We start from the raw sequence: 17,524 nt of genomic DNA on the forward strand, positions 1-17,524 counted from the left end.
CAGTATGCAGAAGAAGGCCGATTTTTAGGGGCGACCGTTTAGTCTGTGACACCGGCACTCAGAGTGTACTGGTTGCACACCCCATGTGGCTGAGTTAAAGAAGTTCCTTCAATGAAAGATGAAATGTCTTCATGTCCATAGTAGTTGTATAATGGATAGTTTAAGGTACATTTGAAGTTATACTACCTCAACTATGACTTTAACGAGTTAATTTTGTCAAAGAAGGCTGTGGTCTTTAATATATTATATTCTTGTTATATAATATAGATGTATTCCTTGAACCCATAAAAGCATAAATTATATACCATAGAGCAGAGGTCTCAGACTGATTCTGATTCCAAGAGGGTGCAGGTTTTCTTTGCAACCACCCACTCCAACCTAGTGGTTGGAGTGGGTGGACAGGGAATACAGCATTAATCACAGTTAATCAGTGTGATGGTGGTTGCAAAGAAAACCTGCACCCTCTTGGCCCGTTCTGGAATCAGTTTGAGACTACTGTCATAGAGCAACTGGGACTCCTTAAATAACAAGTTGAAAAAATTGAAACTCTGCCTTTTGCATCTCAATGCATGCAGTGCAGTGAATGAAATACAATTTGTTTGAAGAACAATAAGTGGCCTTACTAAGAAAATGAGCTGGACCTCTGTCAAATAGAATTTTAGGGCCCCTTCAAGCTTTGTACGAATGTGGTAAAATTGTGTAAGAAGAAGGAATCATGGAAAATCGTAGCTGCCTCCAACGCCTCGTACACCTGTGCTCCAACTATTTGCGCACACCAGCAGCTGAAAGACAGAGTGTGCGCTGTGAGAGCCCATTCGATCCCTCTCACGGCAGGTGTCGGCTAAATTCCATGTGACACACATGAACATCTAACACCGCTCGCTTGACACTCAGAAAATGTGTGGCCATTCGCGCTATTAGCATGAAAACAGTCAGCAGACGATCACTTTCGAGCTGGCGGTGAAATTTGTCTAAGTGCCCCCATGACTGTGAAGTTGCCAAGTACGCATGTGGCGTGCCAGAGTGTTGGCTCCTCCCACAACACGTGTGCGTATGTTTCACACACACACACCCCCACCCCAACATGTGCGTGTGTGGTTTGCGCCCTGCCCCCCGCATGCGAGGCGCCTCTCATCTGATCACAGAGTGACACCTTGGTCTATGCGCTGAACGGATGGGGGCGTGGCTGGCTGCCAACAGCTGTTGAGACATCTCTGGTCCTGGATGTCACAGTTGCAGAACACATACCATGTTTTGATGGACACACGTGTGTGTGTGTGTGTGTGTGCTTGCTTCCTCATGTGGAAATACATAAAAACGTATCACTTTTGCGACAGGCTGAAGAAATGGACCGTCAGTTCATTTGGACACGCAGCAGGCGATCTGAATGTCATGTCTGTCTGACAGGACACGCACGTCCTGTGAACAATGCAGGACTATATGACAAGCCAACAGTGCAACAAATATGCCACTTTCAGTCATGTATCAGCAGAAATATGCCGGAACAAGCGCTGTTTGGTCATTTATCAGAGCGCTTTTTCTCTTTTTTTTTTTTTAAATATGTTTATCTGCTTGTTGACTTTAGCCATTTCACGCTCCTGTTATAAGACAGTGATTGTAGCGTAGTGGTAAAGTTTCCATCTGGTAATCATAGTTTTTGTAAATTGCAGGTTCGAATCCCGTGAGTGGCATTTATTTTTTTAATTAACCAGGGTTATTTAACTGCAGGGTTCTGTATTGTGTCCCCTTTTATTTAGTAGTTATATCAACCCAGTGATATTCACTAATTATACAGCTGGTTTTTATTTTATAGTTCTCCACATCAGCGGCGTGTTGTGGTGCAACATGTCCCAGCTGCTCGCACTGTTTTCCTGCTTGCACGACACCATCGCATGCATGACATCGTCGCAGCGGGTTTGTTCATGCCTGTCCGTCGGCTTGATGTTTTCGTGGTTCGCTCATATAAGCTGTTATGCTGTGATTCGCCCTGATTTGTACTTATTCATACTATGTGTGAAGGGGCCCTTAATCTTGTCTTTTATTGTTCTTACCCTGCAGTATATGGGCACATACTTGCACATGTGACGTGCGATAAAACACTTTGCCATGTCAACATTTGTGTCATTTTTAACCTGAATTTACCCATTCATCTTGCGTGCCTTCCATCTGCATTCATGTCAAAATTGTGGATAGCCCAGTTGTGATCTGTGGAATACAGCATCCAAACAAGTAAACATATTTGTTTGAACTCATCTCCTTCAAATAGTTCTGGTGACAGTAGTGTCATAGCATTGACTTTAGATTTGCAAACCACAGAGCGACAGCAGTCTCATAAAATCTGTTTCAGTTCTTTTACAAGTAAAGGTATAAATGCTTTGCACCAATATAGGCAGTGAAGATTGTACTGTGCCCGTGCCTGTATGAGCTGTTCTATTCTGATTAGTTAGTCTTGACATTTTGGAATGGTTGATCCCAGACAGGTTTTTTTATTTTTTTGTAAGATCATTTAATGGGGATTGGGATGTAATTAGCTATATTAAATTTTTGCTAAAATTGAATTCAAGACAATTTCATCCAACAGTTTGGATCCATGTACAATATATTGTTATTGCTACTCATAATAGAATGCTTACTTTCTTTTTTCTGTCTCGTCACTCTGTTTGTCTTCCTTCTTCTGTTCGGGATGACTGCTGAGTAACTGTATCTGATCCACCTTGCAGGTATATAACAGAGTTTGTAAACCTAGGCAATGTGTCAGCTCTGCGTACATTCAGGGTTCTGAGGGCTTTGAAAACAATTTCAGTTATCCCAGGTAAGACAGTTCAGGTGTCTGTGTTTATGGGTGGGCGAGCCACAGGGTTGATGTTAGGTGTGGTTTTGTTTCAGTCCGTATCCTCTTCCTCCTTTGTTCTTTCTTCTGGTTGGACAGGCGTTCTTTCTCTCACCGTGGTGTCCCTCCTGGTCTTCGATGGTGGTGCTGGTGTCATGCTGTAGCGCGTATGTGTTGAATGTTGTAATCGTGTGTGTTGTGTCATGGGGTTTTGTTTTGTGTGTCATCCTACCTTGTTACAGATATATTACAGAGTTTGTGGACCTTGGGAATGTCTCTGCGCTGAGAACGTTCAGGGTTCTTCGAGCTTTGAAAACTATTTCTGTCATTCCAGGTGAGACTCCCATTTAAACTCTAAGGCTGAACATATGATCTCTTGTTTATTCCTGTTACTTCAGTATGTCACTTTAGATGATGTTTAAATAAATTAGTTTTTTTTTGTTGTTGTTTTCATTTTACAAAATCAAAAATGGTCATGATACATTTTTGATAGGCTTAGCAGTCTTCTGAGAGTCTATGGTGTCACGTGTCCCATATGCACCCATGGAGTTATTCAATAGCTATATATTAGTACCTTATGAATTTATTCTTCATCATGGGAAGAAAACAATAATTTTTCAAATCAGGATGATAATGTGGGATTTTTTTTTTTTCAATTAAATGTGCTTTATTCAGGACTTTGGCTTACGCACTACATTTTGACTAAATTTATTTCAAGTTTGACATTTTGAATTTGTTTTTCATTTTTGTTACAGTGGATGATGTAGTCACAAATGATTAAACCAATGCAAATAATAGACAGGAGAAGATAAGAAATTTAGAGTTTTGTATTTTATTCCATTTTGACATTTCTCACATCTGACATTGTTCTTGTATGGAAAGATTTATTTATGTATTTTTGTAATTTCCTAAGACTGCCAAGCCTAATGTTACAAGATATTAATGCTGCATGAAGCGCTGAGAAACACACTTTTACTGGTTTGGCTTTAAGGGGCTTTACTTTTTTGATTATGTTAAAATGTTTTCAATTACTTGAGATGCTTTGATTCTGGTCTTTATTTTTGAAGAAGTGTATTTTTCTTGGAAGTTAAAGAGAGAAATATAATTCATCCTAATACAGCTTCATACATTTGCTTGCTAGTGGCCCTGTAAATGTTTATTTATCAAGTAACTGTATAGAGCTGGTGAAGTTATATCTGCACATACATTACTACTGCAGTATGTGCACAGTCTCCACCATGCAGTGCTCAGCTGTGTTCTGAGCTCCACTAGCCTGAAGGCTCCCTTAGTCAGAGGTACTGCATGTTTTTGATGAAAGATTTCCTTGAATGGTTACAGTTCTTCAGTTAAAAGCAAGTCATTATCACGTTTTTCAGACAGGAGATGCTGACACAGGGTCAGTTCTTTCAGCCTTGGCGTTTAAATGACATGCATGCGACCTTTCATCACCTCTTGCCAGCTATCACTTCTTCATCGCCTGTCCTCTTTCTCCTCTTTATATCATTCTTCCCTGACTGAGCCTGGTTCTGCATGTTGCTTGTTTTGGTACCTTATTTAGTTGATTAGTATGTTTATTATCCAAGATGGTCTGAGATGTTCCAATGAATGGTTGCAGAGATATGGTGGAAGAGAAATGAAATTATGAATATAGTGTAGAATATAGTATAGAAATATGTAAGTAGTGATATATATTAATATGAAAATATTAGATTAGATAGAAGCGTATTAATCCCTTGGGAAGATTCCCTCAGGGAAATTGAGGTTCTACCAGCATTGTATAGCAGCACACAGGGTAGGAAGTAACCAGAGCATCAGAAGTGAAAGTAAAAAAAAAAAAAAAATCAAATATAAATATACAATATTTATTTTACTTGAATAGAGTAGTCAATTACTACTTGTAATTGCACTAGTAAACATTTACATTATTCATGTAATGTAAGTTGCCTCAAAATATTTGACTTGGACATACATATTAGGTTCGACAGTGTAACAATAAGGTGATTGAAAAATATCTTGGTCTATGTCATGCTTAAATATATCTAATGAGATACAAAATGAATTTGCAATAAATTTGTAAGTGATTTAAGTTGCTGTTTGACTGCAGTTATCAAATTAACTGTTTGTGAACTGTTTGTGAAAAAGTTTAATTTCTATTTATTTGTGTGTGTGTGTGTGTGTGTGTGTGTGTGTGTGTGTGTGTGTGTGTGTGTGTGTGTGTGTGCACATCTGTGTTCCCCTCTTAATTTGTGACTGTATATGTGCTTGAGTTTTTGTCCATGTGTGCGTATTTGTACACATTTGTGTGGGCGTGTGTGTATTGTCTGTTAACTGGCAGGTCTGAAGACCATTGTGGGCGCTCTGATCCAGTCTGTGAAGAAGCTGTCAGATGTGATGATCCTGACTGTCTTCTGTCTCAGTGTGTTTGCTCTGATTGGACTCCAGCTCTTCATGGGGAACTTAAGACACAAGTGTGTCTTCTGGCCAATCAACATGACTGACCAATACCTTCCAAATGGCAGCAGGGGTTTTGATTTTGGCGAGTACATCATGAATGACAGTGAGTTGTGATCAGACAGCACAAAATAAATTGGATATTCAGTAGCAGAAAATGGCATCTGCATAGTTTTCTTTAAAATTTCTTTATTAGAAGATGCAATATTTTTCTTTAAATGCATAGATACATTGGGTAATTAAGGTAATGCAATATTATGACTACTACTACTACTTCCAAACAATATATAAGAAATATTTAAAGAAAGAGAAAGTATTTATAATTTGAGAGGAGAGCTACACTTCAAAAACTTTAGTATGCACACTACCATGAAAAGTATGTAATGTGTCAATCTGTGGAGTGAATTTGTGGAACAGTTTGGAGCTGGAGCTAAAATAGAGTACAAATAGTAATCTGCTTAAAAAGAAGTACAAAAAATATTTTATGAAAGAGGTATATGAAAGAGAATGGGCGTTAAAGGTGTTGATCTTGGTACTATATGGATTGTATATAGTTTGGGAAAAGATATTTATATTCACATTGTATAGGAAATGGGATGTATGTTTATAAGGCAATTGTATGGGTTGTATATATGGATAGTGTTCATACCGAACATTGAGTGACACTGAAGGCTGAACGAGATGTTTGTGTGATGACAAAAAAAAAAAAATTCTCCTAGGCCATCTGCCTCATCCGCCATGAGGACCCCTGGAACCGAAGGGCACTATCATTTTGAATGATGGCGCTGCCATTTTGAATGGTCACGTGCCATCCACTTCATCCACCATGAGGACCACCACAACTGAAGGGCGCCGGCATTTTGAATGGTCACGTGCCATCCGCCATGAGGACCCCTACAACCGAAGGGCGGCACCATTTTGAATGGTCACATGATGTGATGTAAAATAAGTGGGGGAGGAACTGATTTGGTCGCGGCAACAACACATCCACTTTGCTTCTGCATCAGATCAGTCACTCGCATGAAAATACACAGTTGTAGACGTGTTTTACCTTAGAGATGCATTGTGTATTTGCGAGCGGTATGTGCTCCTGAATTCCACATTTAAGCAATTTTTTGTTTGAATTTAGTTATATTTCTGTTGTTGGGGCCTTTGTGTGGCCTTCAGCTATTTAGAGGGCTTGGATAATATCACCCAGGAGCGATATAAAACCAAATTGGCAGCAGCAGGACTGGCATCTTGTCCGTACCAACACGAAGTTGGACGATGGAAAAATGATCCTACACAATGGCCAGATGTTCAATATCCTATTTACTCCTACGTCATAGACACACCAAAAGTAATTTGTATTTTATGTCATGTATATATGTATGCATTATGAATTGCTGGTCTGCCCCAGGAGGGGCCATGCTGCTGATTATTTCTGCCCAAAGTAACGCATGATACTGATCATTGTGATGCATAATCCTCTTGGTGTGTCATCATTATGCTTTATGAAATACTGGCCTGTGCCAAGGAGGGCCATGCTCCCTAAATTTTGCATTCTGTGTTTTGTTTTCAATATCCTGATGGATTTTAATTTTCTTTCTTGCTTTGTTGGTACAACTCACTGCCTCGCATTGCCTGGGCATTTTAAAAAACAAAAATAGTGGCTAAAATGTAAAAAACTTTCATCTAATTTAATTGTCCTCTATTAAACAATCCACCGAGCTCAATTATTGTCACGCCAGCTGACGTTGCTAAGCACGTTGCTAAGACCTCACAGGCTATGTGCCTGGATGTTCGACCGAGTCAGTAGACCAGAAATGTGTCTGAGTAAGTAATGCGTAGTGCTGAAATTGGTCACTTAGCGCAACAACATCAAAACTGATCAAGAATCAGTGATATTCTTTAAATCTGAGACAGAATATTTGTGTAAGTGTGAAAATAACACAAAATTTCCTGCCAATTTATTTCTCTGAATCAATTTAGTTTCACTTTTGTTGCGGTCAAGTTGCAATTGCCGGTGTCCCTGCCCATTTCAATAAATATTTTGTTGAAATTCACAACCTGAGCAGTCTTCAAAATTTACATTAAGCTACGCCAATGTTCGGTCCAAGGCTTTGCCTTAATTATATGATTAGTTAGTTATTGAATTGTATAGAAATTATGAGGACTAGATGAAAAGGGGGTAGGAACAAATAAGTGAAAACTTCTTCCTGCTCCTTGTTGAACATAATATATTTAAATTAACTTTGCTATTAGTGTTGTTGTTATTACTATTAATATGCATATGTCACAGACATGAACAAGCAAAGCTCCTCACCATGTCATGTACATCCTTCAGACTTTTTCGTTAAATGGTTCTGGGGAGCATTAGCATAACTAAAACCCTTCAGTTTCTGGGGGGCTTTGCACCCCCCCCACGACAGCACTCTTAAGTCCCCGCCATTTTAAGCATTTTTCTTTATTTGCTTCTGACATGCCTGGAAAGTCCTCAGCATGTCAATTAGGGCCTTCAGACTTTTTTTTCAGTAAATTGTTCTGGGGAGCATTAGCATGGCTAAAAACCTGGTTTCCTGGAGCGAGGAAAACAATTTGAAGTTAAATACTGCAAAAACGTTTGAGTTGGTTGTTGACTTCAGTAAATATAGATCGTATGCTCCCATCATATTAAATGGCGCTGAGGTGAAAACAGTTGAAAACTAAATTTCTGGGATTGTTTTTATCTGATGACTTGAGCTGGAATTATAACACCAACAGAATTGTTAAAAAGTGTCTACAACGGCTTTTTTTTTCTGTGTAAGCTGAAAGAATTTACTCTGAACAAGAATCTTCTCTTAAATTTTTATCACAGCTGCATTGAAAGTCTTCTTACAAACGCTATAACTGCATGGTTTGGAAATGCCACTGCTAAAGAAGGCTTTGAATAGAGTGGTTTGTTCAGCCAGTAGAACTATTGGCGTGGAACTGTCGGTCCTGGAGGACATTTACAAAAAAAAGGCTTAAGTCCGGTCTTTGGCTATTACTAAAGATCTCCTGCATCCTGCCAGGGACCTGTTTGAGCTTCTTCCTTCGGGTAGGCGCTGTCGGTCTATTAAATGTGGGACATCACGTTATAGAAAAAGTTTCTTCCCACCAGCCGTAGCAATGATCAACACTCTTTGATTAGTTTTAAATGTATCTTAAATTATTTTGTGGCTTTGTTGTTTTATGGCATTTTTTATGTTCTTTTATGTCTTTTTATTGTTTGTGTATGTCTTGCTAGTGCACTTTTGAGCTCCTTGCACTATTTTTCCACTGCAAATGGCAAATAAACTTGAACTTGAAACCTTAATGTAATTTACACACTAAATAGCTACTGACTGGCCTCATGAGCTCTCAAGGTGCACGCTGCCTCTCACTTTAGCGTTCCCAGTTTCAGTGTCAACTCAGCATTTAGCATTTCCTGTTTCAGTGTCGACTGTCCACTGAATTCCCGTGAAATCTCCTGTATTCACACGCGATCTCCTCTTTATCTATTTGTATTTGTATTTTAATTGAGACAAACAAAGTTACACAAAAACCTTAGAGGATGAACATACCACAGCAAAACAGCATACTGAAAAACAGGTTAATCTCCTGTACTGTTGGTCCAGGAAGTGTTCAACATCTGACATTTGCTGTTTCACTGTGGACTCAAAATTTGGCATTTCCTGTTTAGGCCTCCCTGTACCATGAGCGACCTTGAGCCGGTGCCTTTGGAGCCGTTGCTTTGCTCATATTATTATTAATCATGTGTTTTGTTAAAATGTTCTCATATTCAGTTGTATTTTTTCTTCTCTATTTTTATGTGTTCAAAATAATCATTTGCTATATTATTATTTAATATATTATTTAAAATTACCCAGTACATACAGCTGCTCTGTGTTTTATTTCTTAGGTAATTTCTACTTCCTTCATGGCAGTCCTGATGCTCTACTATGTGGAAACAGTTCTGACTCAGGGTTGGTCACCACTTCACTAGGCTAAACATGTTGCCATGACTTTTTCTCTTTTTTATTCTTAAAAAATTCACACAAATTGTATAACTGATATCCTACATTTATTTTTAATGAATAAAAGTTTTGCTGATTTTTAAACTTTTTTATTTGATGTCTTCTTTTAATTTTTTAATTATTGTTTTTGTTACAATTTCAGGCGGTGTCCAGAGGGCTTTACATGTATGAAAGCTGGAAGGAACCCCAACTATGGCTATACCAGTTTTGACAGCTTTGGATGGGCTTTTCTCACCCTTTTTCGGCTCATGACCCAAGACTTCTGGGAGAATCTTTACATGCTGGTAACTTGGTGTTATGCTCTTTTCATATGTCTCTTTTCCAGTGTCTGAATTGGAACTCTTTCTGCCCAGAAAAATCTAAATATAGAACCTCATGTTAATTTTCAGATAGTTATGGATGCAGATATAACCTTTATTATAATAATAATAATAATAACAAAACCTTCACCTTGTAATTTGAATGAATCAACAACTACAGTGAGACAAATAAGTCTTCGATCCAGTGTTGATTTAGCAAGTTTTCCCACCTACAAAGAATGGAGAGGTCTGTAATTTTTATCGTACGTACACTTCACCTGTGGGAGACAGAATCTTAAAAAAGAAAAGGAAAAAAAAAAAAATCAGAAAATCACATTATATCATTTTAAAATAATTGCATTTTATTGCATGAAATAAGCATTTGATCATCTACCAACCAGCAAGAATTCTGGCTTTCCCAGACCAGTTAGTTTTTTAAATCCTCTTATTCTGCACTCTTTCCCTGTATTAATTGCACCTGTTTGTATAAAAGACACCTGTCCATGATGTTGGGAAAGTGTCAGTACACGGACCCACAACAGGGGGCGCAAATGAACGGACAATGGAGAAAGTCAAATAACAAGGCTTTACTGTTGTGAACGTGCACAACGAATACAACCAATCACGAAATGGACAACAGTCAATTCACAAAAGTGTCGTGTGGGCAGGCTCGAAGATAGGAGACGCCTCTCCAAGGTAAGACCCGAACCACACGGCTTCCTCCGCCACAGGACCCCGGAAATACTGGAGCCGCCAAGTCCCGAACTCCCAGGTGGCCACTGCCTCCGCGTGTCGGACCTGGTACTGCTGGCGAGGAACAAAGAACAGTTAGATGGGGGCGCGTTTGCACCCAAGACTCCGAACAGCAGGGAAGTTACCTCCACCTCTCGTTGGAACAGTAATCCACAAGCTATACACTAATCCAAAAGGATACACTCTGTCAGCTTTGATACGTTACCCCGTAGGTAGAAACGATATCTCGGCAATGAGGTGGAGGTGCCGTCCTGCTGATATACCCCACAGATGATTGCCGTCAGCTGTCTCAGGTGATGGGTGACAGCTGTCACCGTAGCTGCTCACGTGAGGCGGCGGCGCCCTCTGGTGCCTGGAGCCCGCACTCCAGGCAGGGCGCCCTCTGGTGGTGGTGGGCCAGCAGTACCTCCTCTTCAGCGGCCCACACAACAGGACCCCCCCCTTAACGGTAGAAGTCGGCCAGGAGGGCCGGGTCCAGGATGAAGCTCTTCTTCACCCAGGAGCGTTCTTCGGGACCGTACCCCTCCCAGTCCACCAGATATTGAAAGCCCCGGCCCATCCGTCGGACGTCCAACAACCGGCGCACTGTCCAAGCCGGCTCGCCATCGATGATCCGGGCAGGAGGTGGTGCCGGACCGGGTGTACAGAGGGGCGAGGTGTGATGGGGCTTGAGCTTTGACACATGAAATACTGGATGGATCCGCAGTGAGGCTGGAAGCCGAAGCCTCACTGCGGCGGGATTGATGACCTTGAGAATTTTAAACGGTCCTATGTATCTGTCCTGCAGTTTTGGGGAGGCCACCTTTAGCGGGATGTCCTTCGTGGACAACCACACTTCCTGCCCGGGGCGATACGTAGGGGCCGGGGTCCGCCGCCGGTCTGCATGGGTCTTCGCCCTCATCCGGGCCTTCAACAAAGCAGAACGGGCGGCACGCCACACCCGACGGCACTTCCGCAGGTGGGCCTGGACCGAGGGCACACCGACCTCTCCCTCAACCACCGGGAACAATGGGGGCTGATAACCCAAACACACCTCAAAGGGGGAGAGGCCGGTGGCTGATGACACTTGACTGTTGTGGGCGTACTCGATCCAGGCCAGATGAGTACTCCAGGCCGCCGGGTGTGCGGCTGTCACACAACGCAGTGTTTGCTCCATTTCTTGATTGGCCCGCTCTGCTTGCCCGTTGGTCTGGGGGTGATACCCGGACGAGAGACTGACCGTGGCCCCCAGTTCCCGGCAAAAGCTCCTCCAGACATGCGAGGAGAACTGGGGACCGCGATCGGAGACGATGTCTGATGGTATCCCATGCAGGCGGACGACATGGTGGACCAGGAGGTCCGCTGTCTCCTGGGCTGTTGGGAGCTTCGGGAGGGCCACGAAGTGGGCCGCCTTGGAGAATCGGTCCACTATCGTGAGGATCACGGTGTTTCCCTGGGATGGCGGGAGGCCCGTGACAAAATCCAGGCCGATGTGGGACCAGGGGCGATGAGGCACGGGCAGCGGCTGTAGCAGTCCCGGAGCCTTGCGATGGTCGGCCTTGCCCCTGGCGCAGGTGGTACAGGCCTGGACATAGTCCCGGACGTCGGCCTCCAGGGACGCCCACCAGAAGCGCTGCCGGACAACTGCCACGGTTCTTCGCACCCCTGGATGACAGGAGAGCTTAGAGCCGTGACAGAAGTCCAGGACTGCAGCTCTTGCCTCTGGTGGGACGTAAAGTCTGTTCTTTGGTCCAGTCCCGGGGTCCGGGCTTCGTGCCAGGGCCTCCCGGACAATTCTCTCTGCGTCCCAGGTGAGGGTGGCCACGATAGTGGACTCCGGGATGATAGGTTCTGGTGGATCCGACAACTCCGCTTTGACCTCGTCTTCGTGTACCCGGGACAAGGCATCCGATTTCTGGTTCTTGGTCCCGGGCCGGTAGGTGATGCGGAAGTCAAAACGGCCGAAGAACAGTGACCAGCGGGCTTGCCTGGGATTCAGCCGCTTGGCGGTCCAGATATACTCCAGGTTCCGGTGGTCAGTGAAAACCGTGAATGGCACGGACGTCCCCTCCAACAGGTGTCTCCACTCTTCAAGAGCCTCTTTCACCGCAAGGAGTTCTCGGTTGCCGACGTCATAGTTCCGTTCAGCCGGGGTCAACCTGCGGGAAAAATAGGCACACGGATGAAGGACCTTATCGGTCTTCCCACTCTGGGACAGCACAGCTCCTATCCCTGAGTCCGAGGCGTCCACTTCAACCACTAACTGGCGACTAGGATCGGGCTGCACCAGAACGGGTGCAGACGAGAAGCGCAGTTTCAACTCCTTGAACGCGGCCTCGCAACGATCCGACCAGGTGAAGGGGACTTTTGGTGAGGTCAGGGCTGTCAGGGGGCTAACAACCTGACTGTAGCCTTTAATGAACCTCCTGTAGAAATTCGCAAAGCCGAGGAACTGTTGCAGCTTCCTACGGCTTGTGGGTTGGGGCCAGTCTCTCACCGCAGCAACCTTGGCCGGATCAGGTGCGACGGAGTTGGGGGAGATGATGAACCCCAGGAAGGACAAAGAGGTGCGGTGAAACTCACACTTCTCGCCCTTAACAAACAGCCGGTTCTCCAATAACCGCTGCAGGACCTGACGTACATGCCGGACATGAGTCTCAGGATCCGGAGAAAAGATGAGTATATCGTCTAGATATACGAAGACGAACCGGTGCAGGAAGTCCCGCAATACGTCGTTAACCAAGGCTTGGAACGTCGCGGGGGCGTTTGTGAGGCCGAATGGCATGACCAGGTACTCAAAGTGACCTAAGGGGGTGTTGAATGCCGTCTTCCACTCGTCTCCCTTCCGGATCCGAACCAGATGATACGCGTTTCTAAGATCAAGCTTGGTAAAAATCTTGGCTCCATGCAGGGGTGTGAACACCGAATCCAACAGGGGTAATGGGTATCGGTTGCGAACCGTGATTTCGTTCAGCCCCCTATAATCGATGCATGGACGAAGTCCGCCATCTTTTTTACCCACGAAAAAGAAACCTGCGCCCATCGGGGAGGTGGAATTTCGGATCAACCCGGCAGCTAACGAGTCCCGGATGTAGGTCTCCATTGATTCGCGCTCAGGCCGTGAGAGGTTGTACAGTCTACTGGACGGGAACCCACTGCCTGGAACCAAATCGATGGCACAATCGTACGGACGGTGGGGGGGGGAGTGTGAGCGCCAGATCCTTGCTGAACACGTCGACAAGGTCGTGGTACTCCACCGGCACCGTCCCCAGATTGGGCGGGACTCTGACCTCCTCCTTAGCTTGGGAGCCGGGAGGAACCGAGGAACCTAGACACACCCGATGGCAGGTCTCGCTCCACTGAACCACTACCCCGGACGGCCAATCAATCCGGGGATTGTGCTTCAACATCCAGGGAAAGCCTAAAACCACACGGGAAGTGGCCTGAGTCACAAAAAACTCGATCACCAACCGGTGGTTTCCTGACACCACCAGCGTTACAGGTGGTGTCTTATGTGTGATCGGAGGGAGCAGGGAGCCATCTAGCGCTCGAACCTGCACAGGCGAGGTAAGCGCCACCAGAGGGAGCCCTATCTCCCTGGCCCATCTGCAGTCCAACAGATTCCCCTCAGAGCCCGTGTCCACCAGTGCTGGGGCCTTCAGGGTTAAATCCTCATACAGGATCGTGACTGGGAGTCGTGTAGCAATGTGGGTGTGTCCCACGTGAATGTTTCGGCCCACCCCTAGCCCAGTCTCTAGGGGCGGGCGTTGGTGTTGTAACCGCTCGGGGCAGTCTCTCACATGGTGCTCTAGTGCACCACAAACAAAACAAGCTCCATGGGCCCGTCTCCTCTGTGCAGCTGGTGCCCTAAATGTTGCCCTACTCGTGTCCATAGCTTCGTCAGTAGGGGGAGCTGTGGCCCCACGGAGCGCAGGGGGCCGTGGAGCGTGGGGAAGGCGGAGCGCGGTCGGAACCGGAAGGGAGAGGGACGGCGCGTGCCCGGCCACGCCCTTCGTCTCGTTCCCGCCGACGTTCTTCTAACCGGTTGTCCAACCGTATGACAAGATCGATAAGCCCGTCTAAATCCCGCGGTTCGTCCTTAGCCACCAGGTGCTCCTTGAGAACCAAAGACAGTCCGTTTACAAAGGCGGCGCGGAGGGCAGCGTTATTCCAGCCGGATCTCGCAGCCGCGATGCGGAAGTCGACTGCATAAACAGCTGCGCTCCGGCGCCCCTGTCTCATTGACAGTAGCACGGTTGAAGCGGTCTCGCCCCTATTAGGGTGATCGAACACGGTTCTGAGCCCCCTCACAAACCCATCGTATGTCAGAAGGAGCTGTGAAGTCTGCTCCCAGAGCGCTGTAGCCCAAGCGCGTGCCTCACCGCGAAGCAGGTTTATGACATAAGCTACTTTACTAGCATCGGTCGCGTACATAACGGGACGCTGTGCGAAGAAGAGCGAACACTGCATCAGAAAATCCGCGCACGTCTCCACACAGCCTCCGTACGGCTCTGGAGGGCTTATGTATGCTTCCGGGGAAGGAGGGAGAGGTCGTTGAACAACCAGTGGAACGTCAACGTTACGCACAGGATCTACGGGAGGGAGAGAAGCAACCGAGTCGTGAAAGCGGTGAGGATCCGCTGCAACTCACCGATTACCCCTCCCGCGGACGCCTGCGCGTCCTGTTCTTCCATTGGCCGTTCAACAGCCGGTTGACGCCCCTCGGGATCCATGACGTTGGCCGAGATATCCTGTTGGGAAAGTGTCAGTACACGGACCCACAACAGGGGGCGCAAATGAACGGCCAATGGAGAAAGTCAAATAACAAGGCTTTACTGTTGTGAACGTGCACAACGAATACAACCAATCATGAAATGGACAACAGTCAATTCACAAAAGTGTCGTGTGGGCAGGCTCGAAGATAGGAGACGCCTCTCCAAGGTAAGACCCGAACCACACGGCTTCCTCCGCCACAGGACCCCGGAAATACTGGAGCCGCCAAGTCCCGAACTCCCAGGTGGCCACTGCCTCCGCGTGTCGGACCTGGTACTGCTGGCGAGGAACAAAGAACAGTTAGATGGGGGCGCGTTTGCACCCAAGACTCCGAACAGCAGGGAAGTTACCTCCACCTCTCGTTGGAACAGTAATCCACAAGCTATACACTAATCCAAAAGGATACACTCCGTCAGCTTTGATACGTTACCCCGTAGGTAGAAACGATATCTCGGCAATGAGGTGGAGGTGCCGTCCTGCTGATATACCCCACAGATGATTGCCGTCAGCTGTCTCAGGTGATGGGTGACAGCTGTCACCGTAGCTGCTCACGTGAGGCGGCGGCGCCCTCTGGTGCCTGGAGCCCGCACTCCAGGCAGGGCGCCCTCTGGTGGTGGTGGGCCAGCAGTACCTCCTCTTCAGCGGCCCACACAACACATGAGGCGATTAATCGATACGTATCAGTATCCAGATACAAACGTGCGCGATGCGAGTGTAATCGATTGATTCATTATGCCTCAATTCATTTGCTTGCTTGCATTGATTTTTTTTTTTTTTTTTTTCTGAGGCACATTGAATGCACCACCACTGCCCCGTGTTTTGTTTTGAACATGGATGGAACATGGAAGCCAGAAAGCACATTTCAACCACAACATATTTCTACTGCAACAAGAACAGCTGCAAGCAGTCGCAATAGATTTTTGACACACCTAAAACATTTAAATAAGACGTTTGGAGATAATTTGGCTTTTTAAAAAAAAATATGGTAAACTTGACAAGATGCAGGTTGTTTGTAAAGAATGCCGTGCTGCTAAGTGGTATCAACACGGCTGCAGATTGTAAACCGAGCTCTGGCAAAACTGGTAAGAAAGTATCTCAAATTACTTTTGCCAAGGCCTTGTCAATGAGTGACTCATTTTAAGTCACTTATTGAGAGTGATGTTGTCTTACTGTTTACTGTACTGTGTAAGTTCTGACAGTGTGATAAAAAGCGTTCCAAAATATGAGGGAACAGATTCCTGTTCCGTTAATGATGAATCTAGCAAATTTGCTGCATATAAGGTGTAAAACAAATCCTCTGCCTCTAGCAGAATCAGAAGAAGAAGAAGAATACCATAGTACCATATTGAATTGCAGCTTCTTATTTTCTATTAAAATTTTTGGTATAATTTCTTTGCATCACATTGAATTGTGTTGTATCGCACCAAATTGCATCATATCACATTGTGAGGAATTGAATCGCTATCAAGTACATATCAAATCGCATTGAATCAAGAACAAGAGTGAATCGTATCACATTGTATCATCAGTATCATCATGTATATGTGTCTATATCTGTTGTATCGCTGGTAGTGTATCAAGGTGCGTATCGAAATGTTGTCAGTAATGAGATTCATATGCCTACTCTCCAGACACTCAATCAATCACACTCCAACCTATCCACCATGGCCAAGACTAAAGAGCTGTCTTAGGACACCAGGAACAAAATTGTAGACCTGCACAAGGCTGGGATGGACTACAGGACAATAGGCAAGCAGTTTGGTGAGAAGACAACAACTGTTGTCATAATTATTAGAAAATGGAAGCAACACAAGATGACTATCAACCTTCCTCGGTCTGGGGCTCCGTGCAAGATCTCGCCATGTGGGGGTAAGGATGATTCTGAGAAAGCCCAGAACTACACAGGAGGACCTGGTCAATGACCTGAAGAGAACTAGGATCACAGTCACAAAGATTACATTAGTAAAACACGATGCATCATGGTTTAAAATCCTGCAGGGCACACAAGGTCCCTCTGCTCATGCCAGCACATATCCAGGACGGTTTGAAGTTCGCCAGTGACAATCTGGGTGATCCAGAGGAGGCATGGGAGAAGGTCATGAGGTCAGATGAGACTAAAATAGTGCTTTTTGATATCAACTCACTCACCGTGTTTGGAGGATGAGAACAACCTCAAGAACACTGTCCCAACTGTGAAACATGGGGGTGGAAACATCATTTTTGGGGGTGCTTTTCTGCAAAGGGGACAGGACGACTGCACCGTATTGAAGAGAGGATGGATGAGGTCATGTACTGTAAGATTTTGACAAACAGCCTCCTTCCCTCAGTAAGAGCATTGAAGATGGGTCATGTCTGGGTCTTCGAGCATGACAGTGACCCAAAACAGGGCAACTAAGGCGTGGCCGTGAGAAGCATTTCAAGGT

The 17,524-nt window shown here is 45.1% G+C and overlaps 1 protein-coding gene across 1 annotated transcript in view; it reads left to right on the forward strand.

The window, feature by feature from the left end:
- Positions 1–17,524, forward strand: part of LOC117507030 (sodium channel protein type 8 subunit alpha-like) — a 195,911-nt gene that overhangs the window by 74,360 nt on the left and 104,027 nt on the right. Inside the window, 4 exon segments of the mRNA XM_034166715.1 lie at positions 3,073–3,164; positions 5,166–5,387; positions 9,183–9,246; positions 9,440–9,581. Coding sequence (XP_034022606.1) covers positions 3,073–3,164; positions 5,166–5,387; positions 9,183–9,246; positions 9,440–9,581 — 520 coding nt within the window.

This window comes from Thalassophryne amazonica, chromosome 3 (genome assembly GCF_902500255.1).
Source record: "Thalassophryne amazonica chromosome 3, fThaAma1.1, whole genome shotgun sequence".
Lineage (NCBI taxonomy): Eukaryota > Metazoa > Chordata > Actinopteri > Batrachoidiformes > Batrachoididae > Thalassophryne > Thalassophryne amazonica.